At 35.3% G+C, this 15,927-nt stretch overlaps 1 protein-coding gene across 6 annotated transcripts in view; it reads right to left on the minus strand.

The window, feature by feature from the left end:
* Nucleotides 1–4,492: 4,492 nt before the first annotated feature.
* The window catches only part of LOC129748746 (coiled-coil domain-containing protein 170-like), a 38,825-nt gene continuing 27,390 nt past the window's right edge, over nucleotides 4,493–15,927 (minus strand). For 5 of the 6 annotated variants that reach the window (XM_055743473.1, XM_055743475.1, XM_055743476.1 and 2 more), the window contains 7 exons: nucleotides 15,414–15,458; nucleotides 14,101–14,845; nucleotides 13,867–14,048; nucleotides 13,635–13,805; nucleotides 13,413–13,580; nucleotides 5,235–5,528; nucleotides 4,493–5,095 (listed from right to left, as the gene is read on the minus strand). In XM_055743473.1, coding sequence (XP_055599448.1) covers nucleotides 4,688–5,095; nucleotides 5,235–5,528; nucleotides 13,413–13,580; nucleotides 13,635–13,805; nucleotides 13,867–14,048; nucleotides 14,101–14,845; nucleotides 15,414–15,458 — 2,013 coding nt within the window. In that variant the 3' untranslated portion in view covers nucleotides 4,493–4,687. Of the gene's footprint in view, nucleotides 5,096–5,234; nucleotides 5,529–5,606; nucleotides 5,745–13,149; nucleotides 13,270–13,412; nucleotides 13,581–13,634; nucleotides 13,806–13,866; nucleotides 14,049–14,100; nucleotides 14,846–15,413; nucleotides 15,459–15,927 lie in introns of all 6 variants that reach the window. The other variant, XM_055743479.1, reaches the window with a different exon arrangement.

Here is a 15,927-nt window from a genome sequence, read left to right on the forward strand (position 1 = left end):
ATTTTAATTTAATTTTAATTTAATTTTAATTTAATTTTAATTTAATTTTAATTTAATTTTAATTTAATTTTAATTTAATTTTAATTTAATTTTAATTTAATTTTAATTTAATTTTAATTTAATTTTAATTTAATTTTAATTTAATTTTAATTTAATTTTAATTTAATTTTAATTTAATTTTAATTTAATTTTAATTTAATTTTAATTTAATTTTAATTTAATTTTAATTTAATTTTAATTTAATTTTAATTTAATTTTAATTTAATTTTAATTTAATTTTAATTTAATTTTAATTTAATTTTAATTTAATTTTAATTTAATTTTAATTTAATTTTAATTTAATTTTAATTTAATTTTAATTTAATTTTAATTTAATTTTAATTTAATTTTATTTTAATTTAATTTAATTGAATTTTATTTTAATTTAATTTAATTGAATTTTTTTTTCATGTTATTTTATTTTTGTTACATGTTTTTTTATTTTATTATATTTTCCTTAAATTTTATTTCATTTTCTTTTTAATTTTTATTTCAAAATAAGTGTTATAATATAAAACGCAATTCCCAAAATTTTCGATAATTTGTTAGTGTTTTTTTTCAGTTAATATTCACGCTGAATATGAAATCAATTTTGTCAGCGTGAATTACAAACAACACGCGAACAGTGTTATTTAATTAACAGTGTACCAAATCGAAGATGGCAGCAGCAACCAAATAATGATGTCGAAGATGCCTCCATCTTCCCTCTCTTACCGATGCCGATACCGATGTCCCTGGATACCTCTTTGCCGACTCCTCCGAAGCTCCAAATTTGTGTCCATGTTTCCGTTTCTTTTCGTGTTCCTTTCTCTCTGAATGAAAAAAAAAACTACTGCGTGACACTAATTATTATCACCACTCAACCTGGCAGAAAATCGCCAATGTAAAATCTTCGACTTGTCCGCGAAGTGGTCCAATCCAGACCGGCTCCGTGTAGCTTGGCTAGTTACCCAGTAGTCTAATCGCTCTCACTCTGTGTAGACTTTCTCATGCTTTCACGCTTAGCTGAACCTAACTTAGTTGGTGTGAATAATACATTAATTGTAGGATGCCACATTCACTACGGAGAGTTTTGGGCGCATCTTCACCGTCACCAGATAATGGTCTGACTCGATGTTGGCGCCTCGACAGGATCTGACGTCGATGATGTCCGAGAACTGCCGGCTGTCAATCAAAACGTGGTCGATCTGTGATTGCGTTTGGTACGGTGATCTCCAGGTGTACTTGTGTGGGAGGAGGTGCTGGAAAAAGGTACTACGTACGGCCATTCGTTTGGAGGCGGCGAAATCTATCAGTCTGAGGCCGTTTTCGTTGGTCAGCTGGTGCGCACTGAACCTTCCAATTGTCGGTTTAAATTCCTCCTCCTGGCCGACCTGAGCGTTAAAATCTCCGATGACGATCTTGATATCATGTTTTGGGCAACGGTCGTAGCTCCCGCTCCAGCTGCGCGTAAAATTCGTCTTTGTCGTCACCGGTACTTCCGAGGTGAGGGCTGTGTACGTTGATGATGCTGATGTTGAAGAACCGGCCCTTGATTCTCAACCGGCACATTCGTGAGTTGATCGGCCACCACCCGATCACGCGCTTTTGCATCTTTCCCATCACTATAAAAGCTATTCCAAGCTCGTGTGTGTTGCCGCAGCTCTGGTAGATGGCACGACCATCTGGGTACGTTCGTACCGTGGAGCCCTTCCAGCATACCTCCTGCAGCGCTACGAAGTCGAATTTGCGGCTCTTCAATTCGTTGGAGAGCACGTGGGTACTGTCTACAAAATTTAGAGATCGGCAGTTCCATGTTTCAAGTTTCCAATCGCTAGTCCCTTTTCGTCGCGTGGGTCTTTGCCGATTTCCATCCGAAATTTGTTGTTCGTTGTTCGTTGCTTATGTTTTTTTGAAGTCACAGGCTCGCAAGGCCCGCAGCTAACCCCATTATCTCGCAGGAGGACCGTCGTGATGTTGCTGTTTTGGGTCCCGAACACCACCAGCACGTTGTTGCACTCCGCACGCCGCCCCTGACATGGAGAACAGACGCGTACGGCTTTCAAACGTAGGAAACAGTTTTCAAAAATTCAAACTATAGTCTGAGTTATTGATGATGAAGTGCAAAAATTTATTGTTGTTCAAAGTTACCCCGGTGATCAAAGTTACCTCGTTTAACGGTACACCATATGAAAGCTTAAATTAAAAGTTTTCATTTGAACCATTAAAAATTTTTACACACTAAATTGATCTATAATAAAAATGAGTAAATAACAATTTTTTCAAAAGTCAAAAACTTTAAAAGCTTACCAAAAAAAGCCCCGCATTGCTCCTTACTCATTTTACTATCAAGATCTAGTTTAAGGTCCTAAAAATACAATGAATGAGATTCCAGGCACCCAAAAGCACCGTTTTCTGAGTTATAGTCAAAGTTTGTCAAAAAAAATGTTTCTCATAATTGATCAATCATTTCACACTTTTTTCTCTTGAGTTTCATGAAATGTCTTGATGATTTGTCTGATGTCTTTGATGATGTCTTGATCATTTAATGATGAATTAGTCCAAAACACGGCTTTCAAAAGAAATAAAAAGTAGGGTCCAAAATAACACCAAGCAACCAACTTTTTAGGTTGTTTATAAAGTATTTAGTATTTATGTATGAATTTATTTTAAGTTAAGTTGAGCAACTATACATTATCAATAAAAAAAATACGACAAAACCCGAATTTATCAGCATATTTTTGGTCAAATTGGGTACATAAACAAACGTTCACTCTTATAGACTCAGATGAGAAATATACAGAATCTCTGCGAATAAGACACAACTAAAAAGCTTTGGACTGATTTTCATGAAATTGGCACACAAGTAAGATTAGACATAGCAAAATGATTTCTTGCATTTCTTTTTTCAAAACAGAAGAAATGTTGAAACTGGAGGAAACATACGACACAACTCGATTAATTTTGACTTTTTTCCATTAATTTTTTTTAAAAAAAAAGTTCAACAGAACCCCCTCATTAATCTAACTGAATTTCTTGCCCCCTGTTAAAACAGTAGGATTCCATACAAATTCAGTTAAATTTAGAACACAAACAAATTTCTATATTGAATGGTTTTTCATAACACTGAAAGAATTCTTATTAAAAACAAAAAAAAAGAGTGAGGCAAATGAAAGATTACACAAAAAAATACAAATTTATACAATTTTCAAGTAATTTATTTTCATTGATTTTATATTCATGATTTTAAATAGCATGGCAAGATTGTTTAACGTGATGAATTTTCAAAAGTTCAATATTATTACGTTGGGATTCCCTAACATAACTCGAACATTTTTTGAATTTTCATGAAATTTGGCATAACGGAATGATTTATTATACGATACCACGGGGCAAGTGCAAACTAGGGACAAGGGCAAACGTTCAACTTTTCTCTGTTACAAAAATATTAAAAAACATTTCTTCTTCTAGAAATATTTGTTAAGGCCCAAACAAACAATCTGACATAGATAAACAAAACTTTTTTTAAACTATTCATTAAAAACACTGCACTGTTTGATTACACACGAATTCAAGTATGTACTGGACATGAACAGTGTGTTTTTGTTTTGCATATTTTGGCTACAAAAAAGGGCATTCAAATCCGAATTTTCGTTTTTTTTCGTTCGTGTTTAGGATTGATATTCAAGTGAAAGCAAAAAATTTATGATAAATTTTCAGTAGAGTGTGGTGGGGTAAAAGTACGACCTTAGTGCTATGCTATTTTTAAAAAATTGGCAGTTGTTTTTCCAAAAAACCAAAAGCAACATTTGATTCCTTAGACTTTTATCTCTCTTCTAAAAAATTACGAAGAAAATCGATCGACGCATTTGATAGCAGTAGTCAAAATGCCTAACTGTACTCTTACCCCACCTCTGGGGCAAAAGTTCGAATGATGTACGTATAAAAGTAAGATCATTCAAAATTCCACATTTCTGCATGAAGTCAAGAGGAAAATTATTTTATATCAAGCTTTGCCTACAGCAGCAGCTTCTGTGTTCATTTCTGATACAAATCCTATACAAATGCGAAAAATGTTGAACTATGATGTTGAGGAAAATTGTAAGTCCTTGGTTTTTTCAGAGGGCGTCCTTGGTCCCTTACTCTTCCTTCTCATCGACCGACAAACAACAAGTAACACTCGGCATTCGACTTCCACTTGTTCACCGGCTTCTTCAGTCAAAGCATTTTATTTTAATTTCTGCCAGAAAAAAACGAACCGTCACATTCGGCCACAGCGTCCCAAGTCACGTTCTGGCTGGTTGCCAAAATATTGTAAAAACAAGTTCAATCGAATATTCAACATGTTGAAACTGCAACCGGATTTCAAAATGCTCAAAACCAATTAAATAAAAAAAATAGTTTTATTTCCAACAAAATATTTATTCAACATTTCACCGTTACTACTTTGTACAACCGTAACGTACATGTTTCAACTATCGACCGCTAGGTGCCGCCACCAGGCGAACATCTAGCTTATAGCAATGGATTGCCATAAAACATCTAGCTATGGGTAGGTATTTTTGATATAAACGAACACATTTTTGTTTCCACAGGTTTCCGATTCACAACTGGCATGTTGCCGTTGTCAACTCGAAGCACTTTCTCAAAGGCAGTTTTTCTGATTTCGTCAATATTTCTTGCCAAAGTCGAAATCATCGTCAAAGTGATGGTCATGATCGTTGAAGCCGGAATCGATATATCGTCTGGTATGAACGGGACTGGAGCTTAGTGGTCTGCAGCCCGAAGAACTATTTCCCGGTGGACCCAGATCATCGTACCGGGAACAGTGATGGTCACTTCCGGCCAATGGCGAACTAGATCCGTAACGTCGTCCGGCTGATGATGAGTTGCCCAAACAGGTACATCGATGATGGGCACTGGCGATAGATTGAAGCTTATGAAGAAGCTCTGAATCTGCACAATCTCTAAGGTGTAACAGCTTTGCCACCGAAGACCGAAAGGCTTGAACCTGGGACAGCCGATGATTGGTGTCCGAGAGTTCGGTTTTGATCCGGGACAACTCATCTCGAAGATGCTAAAAATCAAAACAATAACCTTTATTAAATTTCTAAGTAAACATAAAAATAGAAATTTTTTTGCGCCCTTTAAGTTTTGGATAACAAATAGGTATCCTAATTCTAAAAAAAAATACTAATGCTGAAAAAAAAACTCACCGTTATAGTGTGACTTCGTTCATGGGAATTTTCCGCTGCAGATCGTGCTCGATTCTTGTAGGCGGCCAATTGAGACACCAGCCGTTCCCGTTCACCTTCCAGCTCACAAAGTCGGGACTGCAACTCATCGCACTTCCGTCCCCGTTCCAGGGCAGTAATCTTATAATCCGATGCTTCCTGAAGCTGACCTTTAACCTCGCAAAGTTGCGCCTTAACGTCGGCCAGCTGGTGGGCAGTCCTTTCGGCACTTTTGGAAGTTCTCTTGGCTCGATGCATTGCCTCATCACGTTCCGTCTGAAAAATTGTGAAAATGTGAGCTCCTTATAATTAAATAGAGGAAGAAATTAAAAATAATCGGAACACGAAATCTACTTGTAGCATAGCCCTGCCCCTAGCATTGTCCTCTAGCAGGGCAATCTTCCGGCGCAGCAGTTCCAGGTGAAGATCCCGCCGCTGGACTTGTTCCCTCAGAACCCGGACTCTACGTTGCAGATTGTACAGTGTGGTGCTCTAAAAAAATGGACACAGCAAACATATGGATATGATATGGTCATGAAATGGACATGTGAGATGTAACAAAATGGTTTCTGTTTTGATTCGTTTCAACAAATATATTTCTCAGTAATAAATATTGGTTCAAGAAATGTGCCAAGCTTGATATCGATTTATAAATGTTTAATTCGATTTTGCAAATGTAAACACGCAAATATTCAACTTTCGTTCCAATTGAAATATTTCTATTGACGATTGTTATAGAACCTTAAAAAATTTTAAAATAAGTTTTGCAAAATTAAAAAAAAATTGTATTGCTCCAGAATTTCATTGGCATTCAATCGGTTGATTACACAGGGGAACAGTATTTTTGGTACCTGTGCGGGGCACTTATGTTAAAAAAAATAGTTTTTAATGAATTTGGCATTCTGAACTCTGAACATTTGTCAGATTTTGTCTATCTTCTCTAGTATTTGGTGAAATGAAATTCAGCAGTTTTGTAATATTTCAGTTTTGAGTGAAATCAATCATTGATAACTCATGAACTAACTAACATAGATGAAAAACAAAAAACTGATTTTGAAGCTTCTATTTGTAATCCTCAATTCAACCAAGGTTCAAATTTTAACACATTAGGGACCGCGAAGAAATCTATGCCTTGGAAACCCGAAATTCGACATTCTATATCCCTGAAACCACTGGACCAAGTTCTACAATACTTGCACTTTTGAGTAACGGCAATTGTTGTAATCAATTTTGTAGGATATAGTATCATTATTAAAGTTATTTCTTTAGGGGAGAAGAGAATACCTATCCAGAGACGAACCAGCCAAAGGCTGAAAGTCTCTTAAAATAAAGACAAAAAAAAAAGAATACCTGGTCCCAGGGATACATGATTCCTCAACTATATCTCGTAACTGGATTGTCTTACATAGATCAAATGTTCTAGAAAAAATTGCCAAGTAGAACAAAACAACCAACCTTTTATCCCAAAAAAAAAATTAATCCACTATGTCAATAGATAGAGCATAACAAGAGCTCTTAGAGCCAAATTTTCAAAACAATAGAAATATATAGATTTTCTAAGAAAAAAAATCCAAAATGTATTTTTATATAAGTGAGCCCAAACACTTAATCCCCCGAGTCCCAAAAAAAATCTTCTGAATGAACGTTGATCATTGCTTGTTAAGCACGAAATTAGTAATATATGACAAATGACTAATATTTATTCAATAATTTCCTGATAAAAAGGACTCAAAAAAGTTCTTTTATCTAAAATTTTAAAATGAAATAAACTGTGAAATGAAAACTTATATGGCCAAAAAGTCAATGGAACCTTTATCTTTAGATTTGACATGCTTTCTTCCAAAGCTTAGGGCACCCATATAAAAGGATCAAGTCTTCTTTAACTTTTAAAATATCACATTTTCTTTAGTTCCACGAAAACGCTTCAATTTCATCTACGGGTCGCTGTATCGCTGTAACTTTTGAAGCGTATAAACTTGAAATTACACGCTGTCAGAAAATGCAAAAGACGGCGATCTGCAAAATTATCCCGAAAATTTAAAATGAAAATAAGAAAAAGGGATCCAGTATCCTCATTCTCCCCTTTATCTTTAGAATTATGCTTGTACGTGAAAAACGCGAAAGCCTTCAAGTTTTTTTAATATTGAAGATATAAATTATTCAACTATTTCGTTGATTTACAAAGCGTTTGATTTATGCTTTTGAAAATAAGTAATCATAAATTTAGGGTTGAAATTTCTTCAAAATTCCCGTATTTTACAAAAAAATAGACAGGATAATAAACACTTTTTTCTCGGAAGTCATAGTTATTAGATGTCCTCAGGATAACTGATCATTGAATCAAAACTTTTTTTTTTTAATTTTATCGTGAAATTCGACAGTTCTACCAAATAAAAATGTCAAATTTGTTCACCAATTTTTAAAAGTTATCCTAAAAACCGAACAGTTCTTTTAAAATGTTGAACTATTATCAAATCTTCTTTGTATTTCGATCATTCAAAATTTTTATGTGTTTTTGATATTTTTGAAAAACACTTAAGCTTTCAAAACAAAATCAAACAAGTCTCTTGAAAAAAAAAATGGAAAATTTTGTTTTTATTCAACGGACGGGCTGGATCTTTATTGTTTTTTTTTACCTTCTATGAAAGAAAGATTTACTATCATAATTTTATCTTACGATATTCGTCTAAAGCAGTGGTTTTCAAAGTGGTCCCTACCGCCCACTTGGGGGCGTTGAGAGCCTCCAGGGGGGCGGTGAGCTCAATTCAAGAATTTGAGGGGCGTTAAAATAGCTTAGGGGGCGGTGAGGTCGTAATTCACATTTTCACGAATCACGACACAATGTAGATTAGAAATAATAACGAGTAAGTTCGATGCAAAAAATTGAAAAAACGTTACAGAATTAAACATCAGGTTAAAGATTACAATATCTTTATCTCAATAATTTATTTTTTAAAATGTATCTGAAAGTTTTTTTTTATAAATTGTCCCAGATTTCGTATTCGCTCTATATTACGAACATGTTTTGTAAGATTATTTTGGAATATACTTAAATAGATTAATTTTAAATGGCAATGCTTTATAATATTTAAAATATATTGTCTCAAAAAATCTGCAAAAAAAATCTTCGAAAAAAATCTGTGTAAAAAGGCTTCATCTGTGATAAAGTGATAGTTTTTTTTAATGAATTTTGACTTAAGCCTTTCAACACAAAGGCAAAAGCTAATGGTTTCAACGATCCAGATTATCATTTTTTCTAAACGATAATCTGGATAAGATTTTCTAAACATTAGCCTAGAGGGGCGTTGAGCTCGAAAATTTAGCAAAAGGAAGCGATAAGAGAAAAAAGTTTGAAAACCACTGGTCTAAAGTATGTGTAACTGCAATATCTCCGAAATTACGCGATGCTTATATTCAAAAATACAAAGTGACTGTTGAAAACTAAAGCTGTAAATTCTTAAATTTTTATCAATATAAATTATCATTAAGCTGGGAAATACCGAAACTCGACATTTGCTATCTGGGCAACCACATGATCAGTGTCTAAAAATTAAGTAGTTTTGAGTTATTCGAAGAGAGGTGTTTAATTTTGTAGACAATAGTAGGGTTATACTTTTTAGTAAATCACACCCGAGGCAAGCGAAAAAATGAGGTTTTGAGTTATTTTTAGATATTGTTATATTTTAGAAATGTCATTTTTTCCAAATTATTAAGTGATAGTGGATTAAACTTTTAAATCAAAATCATCACAGGAATATTTCTCGTGCCCTGATATCCTCCTATGAATTCACTTTCTTATGCTTCATTAGGTATAGTTATCCTTTTAAAAAAGGATTGGAGTCTCTCTTTTCTTTTCTCATCATTCAATATCACTTAGCTATGTTTAATTAGTGCAATGCTTAATGTTGGTTGTATATTGGAGCCACCCTTAACAAAAAATGGAGGGATCTTGATTACAACATATAATACAATAAGTTAACTCATGAAATGAAAAAAAAAACACATTCTTTAAAGAGGAAGGAGTCTTCCAATACAGTTGTTTTTCAACCAATTTAAAAAATATAGAACACTTACAGATTTGTTTTTGTTGATTACATGTATGTTACAATGTTACATGTCATGAAGACAAAACGCTTATGTTTATCAACTTTTATTTAAAACTAGCTGACCTGGTGTGCTTTGCTACACCTTCTAAAATTAATGGAAATTTATCAAGAGATTATTGTTTTCTTAAATATGTTTTCATGTTTCCTAAACCTGTCCTATTATTTGTTGTTCAATCATTATTTTGTATCTAAAATTAAGACTCTGAATTTAGTCATTCATAAGTTCCTCAATTTTGCCACAATAAATGTTTGACTTGTATAAAATTCCTCTCCCGAGCTGAATTTGGTTCCCTTTGCTTGATCACTATCCAAGTCATTAAAAATAAAATAAAAAATAAAATAGTGAAGAAATCGTTTCTCGTACCTCAATCCCTTCTATGCCAAATTTGCTCGATCATTTCTCGATTTGTTAAAAAAAAAAGTATGGGTGCTCCCCTCTCCCTTTTAAAGCTCACCACTGAAAAAAATGGAGAAATTTAAATTCTTATTTAATTATACTTTCTTATGACAAATTTGTACTCATTTGTATAAAATGTTATCCAGTTAGGCAAAAATTGTATGGGAAATTGTTCCTATAGGGGAGAATGAGGATACTTGATCCCTGGGGATACTTGATTCCTTAGCTATATCTAGAAACTGGAATGTCTTACAAAGATCAAATGTTCTAGAAAAATGTGCCAAAATGAGCAAAATAACAATGCTTGCAGTTTAAATTTTTTTTAACAAAATAATTGTTTGAGTTATTGAATTTTGTTTGAAAAATTTCACAAAATGTAACTTGAAGATATTTTTCATCACTTTAAAATGTTCCTTACATGGGAAAATTATGAAAAAAATATTTGTTCCAATGTATCAATCGTTCGAGCGTAAAATGAACTTCATAATTCAATATTTGCAAAGCAATGGAAAACTCTTTACTTTTTTCAGAAAAAGTTTTCTAAAATGTTGATTATGGGTACAATTGATCTCTAGAGTTAGGTAAAATTGATCCCCCTTCCAAACGGCATATTCTTCTTCTGAATTGATCGTTATGATTGTTGATTACGAAATTACTAATATTGATCCAAAAACTAATATTTATCAAACAATTGTCTGAAGAAAAGGGAAAAAATAATTAATTTTCACTTAATTATAAAAAAGCGCCTCTAAGTATGCAATGTTTTTAGTGTTGAGACAAAGTTATAAAATTTTCTTCTTATGTCTGCTATAAATAGTGAAATGAGATCAAACATGACCAAAATAGTCAATAAACATTCTTTTTTGGGGTTTTGTTTGATTTTTATAAAAGGATTAGGGCTTCTTGAATAAAAGTTCAAGTCTTCTTCAAAAAGGGATAAGTCTCCCCTAACTTCAGAAAAATCGCAATTTTTTTACTCCCATGAAAATGCTTCTAGCTCATCAACGGGTTCAAGTATCGTTCTAATTTTTGGGGCATAGAAACTTGAAGTTACAAGCTGTCAGAAAATGTAAAAGACGATGAGTTGCTAAATTTTTCCAAAAAGATATGGTGAAAAGAAGAAAAGGGGATCATGTATCCTCACTCTGCCCTATGTTTATCTAATGAAAGGTGGCAAGAGCTTCAAAACATTTTGGGAACATTCCGTTCACTTAAATGCCCTCGCATGCCAAATGTTATTCCCCTCGCTCGATCAGTTATCGAGTATTGCAAAAATTTGTTTGGGTTACCTCCCCTCTTCATATCCTCCCAATGTAAATCGGGAGGAGTTTCAAACAATCATTGAACCTTTTCCCATATCCAAATATCATTCTTAGCCAATTTGGTTCCATTTGCTCGAATAAACTGGAAGAAGAGACGGGTCTTACCTCAATAATCTTGAAACATTTCTCGTATCCCAATTCCTTCACTTGCCAAATCTGGTTCTTTTTGCTTGACTAATTGTCGAGTTATGTTGAAAATTGTAAGAGAGCCCCTCTCTTCCCCCCCCCCTTCCCAATTTTTCACTGAAAAAAGGGGTACCAATCATTCATAGTAATATTTTTCGTAGCTAAATCTCCTTCCATGCCGAATTTGGTACCATTAGCTTGAATGGTTCTCAAGTTATGCAAACATTTCGTTTTTGCTTTTTTTTTACAATTCGTTTATGTGAAACGGCTCGTAATCGTTTTTGCTTTGGAGACCCTGGAAGAGGGAGAAGTTTCAAACTGCAATAGGAACCTTCTCCGGCATTGGAAGCCCCCGCCTGCCAAGTTTAAAAAAAAAACGGTTCAGTAGTTTCCGAGTCTTGAGGGAACAGACAGACAGAAATCAATTTTTATAAATATATAGATGTTTAGAAAATTGTTCGAATTTATCGTTTTTCTATTTATTTTGTACAGGAGCCCCCATTCACAAAAACGAATAGATAATACTTTAGATAATTTAATACTATCAAAAATTTTATTTTGTGCCAAATTTGATAATAATTGTTCGAATATTGTTCGACTTCTCTAACATTTTACATGGAATTTGTGAAGGACCCCCCTTTTTATACAAAGGAGTTTCTTTATACAAATACTCATTCAAATATAACAAAACCTGTCAACCAGAATAATGAATCACATAACTGTGTTAAAATTTGTTTGTGTTAAAAATTTGATAAAAAGGACTTGTAAGTTAATCAGATTGTGTCATATATAATGTTATTATTGTATGAGAGCTCTCTTCCTCCCAAGACGAAGAGCCTTGATTCTATTATAGAAACCACCATCGGTCCTGGAAACTGTCATATACCAAATTTAACGTTAATCTGTCCAGTAGTTTCTGGGTGTATAGAGAATAGACAGACAAACAAATAATCATTTTTATGAAGGTATATAGATAAATTTATTCTTCGTCTCGATGATCTGATCTACCAGAGTGGGAATGCAGAACTTATGTGTCCGACGCAATGTTCCGAAATTCACTCATTTTCACTGAGCCATGCTTGAGTGCATTCGGAGGCAAAAAAAATCGTAGCAGTCAATTTTTCTTTCTCCTACCAAAGCATACAAACAATTATGCATGACAACGACGTCTCTCCAAAAACTAAAAGCGATCACAGAATATGAAATTTGAAAACCTCAATCAATGAATTTCATACCTTTTAAGCACAAAAATTTTATAGGGCAGAAGGGAGTGTATTCGAAAAAAAAATGCAACACTTTGTTTTGTGAATAACTTTCAAATGCATGAACAAAATTCATGATATTTTCAGCAAAACTGGACGGTTATGTGAGATTTATTTTTGAAATTTTTGTGATGTTCTGTTAAGTGGTTTTTGAGATTGCGTGTCAATCGTTATGAAACACTGACTCCTCAAGTCATAGACATTATATATTAATACTTTTTCTTCTTCATTTTCTCCGGAAAGTACAAGCGAGACTTGTCAACGAAAAGTTTTTGGCTGGAAACCTGCCAAGTGCCTACTAAAGAGTTTGTTGTGCCGTTCATTGCGGGTTTTTTTTTTCAGAAAATCCCCCCACTAGAGGTCCAAATATTTTGCGTACGATTTGACCACCGTTTTTGTATGTTTAACTGGTAGGAAGCTTTTTTATCTCGTAGAAATGAAGTCAAGCTTTCCCGCTGTTTTTGGGTCTACCACTGAGATTTTCTAGGATTTTTCTCAATCCTGTCAAAAACATTTTGTCGATAAGCTTCTGCATTGGAAATTTTGTTAATGTGTTAAAATTTCGGCACACAAAACAAGTGTTAAAGGGTTTTCGTATAGAATTTGTTGAAACGAAACCAAAGCAAAAAAGTTTTTTACATGGCAAATGAATATTGTTAAATGCATAATAAACCAAATAATTACTTCCTTCATCGGCAGATCGGTGCAGGAACGCTCTCTCCGCAGCTTTGGCAAATGATTTTGGTGATGATGCGAATGTGGATGGTGCGTGTGGTGATGCGCATTGGACAGCTCCCAGCAGTTCTATTTTGGACGATTGAAAATGTGACAACCACACGAACAGTGAACGGATGAAACAAACGAATACAAGTTGCATTGAAATGAGAAACTTGCTTCCGAAATTGTGATCCACCCTAATAAAATTACAAAAATAATAACAAACTTACTTTATCACAGACTCCGTGAACATGATGATGATCGTGATGTGTAGCCAATCGTTCAGCTCGTTCCAGCAATGTTTCACTCATTATGGTCGTATCACTTCCGGGAGCAGGTGGTTCCGAACATTCGCTCCAACAGAGGGCTCGAGCCAATCGAACCAGGTATTCACTTAACTGAAAAAATCTTAAGTTTAGAATGGACATCGTCAAAGCTAAGCTTACTTTTACCGTAGTGTGTTCGGCACGAAAGTGTTGCAACTCATGACAGGCTTTCTCCAACCGCTCTTCAACACCCGTGCGATGTTGTTCCTCTGATTTGAGTCGACAGTTTGTGCTTTCTTCGTGCTCTCGATGCCTGGAAGCCTCTTGATGGAGCTGTTCTTTCAGTTGGGTCAATTGCTGGACGAAAAGGTATAATTCAAACGGATATCAATAAAGAATCAAAGTCTGTTGAACTTACATCATGCAGTGACTGATTATGGTTCATGAGATCCCGCAGCTTATCACGAATGTTGTTCTTACAAGGCTCCTGAACCCCAACTATGCTTGCCATTGTTCTCAGGAACTGGAGCCTATCGGTTTGAAATCGATCCAGGTTATTCTGTAACCGACAACACCGGGACTCAAATCCTCTAAGTTCCTCTAAAATTTAAATCCTTAAAAAATTAACTATTAAAATGTATCAAGCCTTCACCTCTAAGTTTATCTCCACAGACTTCACTCTCAGCCAGTCGATCACGTGCTGTTTGAAGATCACGCTCCGCTTGCCTGCATCGTCCTTCTAAACCTTGAGCCAGTGACTGCAGGCCATCGATCTGCGTTTGTAGTCGCGTTTTCTCGGCCGACGCTGTCGACTTTGTCGTTATCAGCTCTGCCTCCGTCGAAGACAAATGTTCACAGGTACCGGACAGTTTGGAACGTAACCTGTGAAGTTCTGCAACAGTTTCTCCGGCTTTAGCCAGGACACATTCCGGTGTCAAGTGAGTCGAATCGCAGACATCCACGCCCAAACAAAGGCACAACCTTCGAACCAAATCGTGCAGATGAGCTCGGGCCTGATCCCGGTGACCTTCTTCTTTGGTTAACTCACAACCCAACCTTCGTAGTTTCTCACACAACTCCTTGATCTTCTCTTCCAAGTGCTTCTTATCTCGGTTCAATGTCCCGACAACGTTCTCGCTTCGGGCATGTAGTGTCTTCTCTCTGTTCTCGGACACTGCCAGCCGTTGCTGCAACGATGTGATGAGCGAAGTCTGTCGGGCGCTTTGTGCCCGCAAAGCTTCACATTCGTTTTCCTTGGCGCACAGAGAGCTTTTGGCATCGGATAACTCGGCCATCAACCGGTCCCGTTTGTAGGTGGAGGCTGCTAACTCGCTCCGAAGTGTTGTGACCAAGTCGATCGAATGGGAAAGGTGGTGATCGTTGCATGATGGTTCGGGCTGCAAAAAGTGAAGAGCAATGTAAGAAACCGGTGTGTGATTAACATTTTGAATCCCGAATCTTCAAGGTAACTGCAAATAACGATGAAGAATCTCTTGAACTGGAATGTAGTGTTTGTGTAAGTGTTTAACACGTATGAATTTTCTTTTTAACAAGTTTGTCGCCATGGGACCCATATTCGTGTGACAGGTGTATTTCCTGGGAGGCCCCGTCACATCAAAAACGCGTGACGCTCTCTTACTCCAGTTATCCACACGTTTCAAAGCTTAGAGTTCTCCTTCTTTACTTTCTCGCTCCGAGAATTTCTTTGGGCCCGGCTAGTAAAACTACCAAAATGAGCGTGGCGACGAACGTGTTAACTGAAAGAAGCTCTGATGGTGAACGTTGATTGGTATTCTAGGAGAAACAGGAGTTTTGCAGTTTCTACTTCAAGTTGTGTCATTGATTTGAGCTGTTTTGACATCAATTTAGATTAGGAAGTTAATTCTATGGTCTATAAAATGAAACATCCCTGAAACATTACTCTAATGACCATATATTCTTAATTTGTTGATAAAAAAAACTTACGTGATGGTGATGATGCACCGGGGAGTGATGATGTTTTGGCATGATCTGAAAGTGAAAGAAAAAGGAAGGCGATCAATAAAGCAACCAAAAAAAAACAAAACGAGAGCAAAAATAATCGCTACATAAATGGAGCAAAACTTTCGTGTTCCGAGCATACCGTCAGAACGTAACCTTGGAAGTGCATCAATAGATTCAGTAGCCCAACTCCTTCATGACAGCTCCTTGCTTGAGCTATTGAATCATAATTTCACTTACAGCTGGCTGCTCGATTTATTTTTCCCCATGCATTCGGCAATAAACGAAACAATTGTTAACCCATATTTTTGGTATTGGATCTAGAGCACAAGTACGCCAGGGAAGGAATCGATTGCCGAACCTCTGAAAACATACGTGGAGAAATTGGTATCAAAATGGAGGTGAATGTATTTGTGCTAAATTGCCGAATGAAAAAGATGACATGATCGATATAAGGAGCCCTAAATTCTAGCTTTGGCGATTGAAAACAAGTAAACAG

This window comes from Uranotaenia lowii, chromosome 2 (assembly GCF_029784155.1).
Source record: "Uranotaenia lowii strain MFRU-FL chromosome 2, ASM2978415v1, whole genome shotgun sequence".
NCBI lineage: Eukaryota > Metazoa > Arthropoda > Insecta > Diptera > Culicidae > Uranotaenia > Uranotaenia lowii.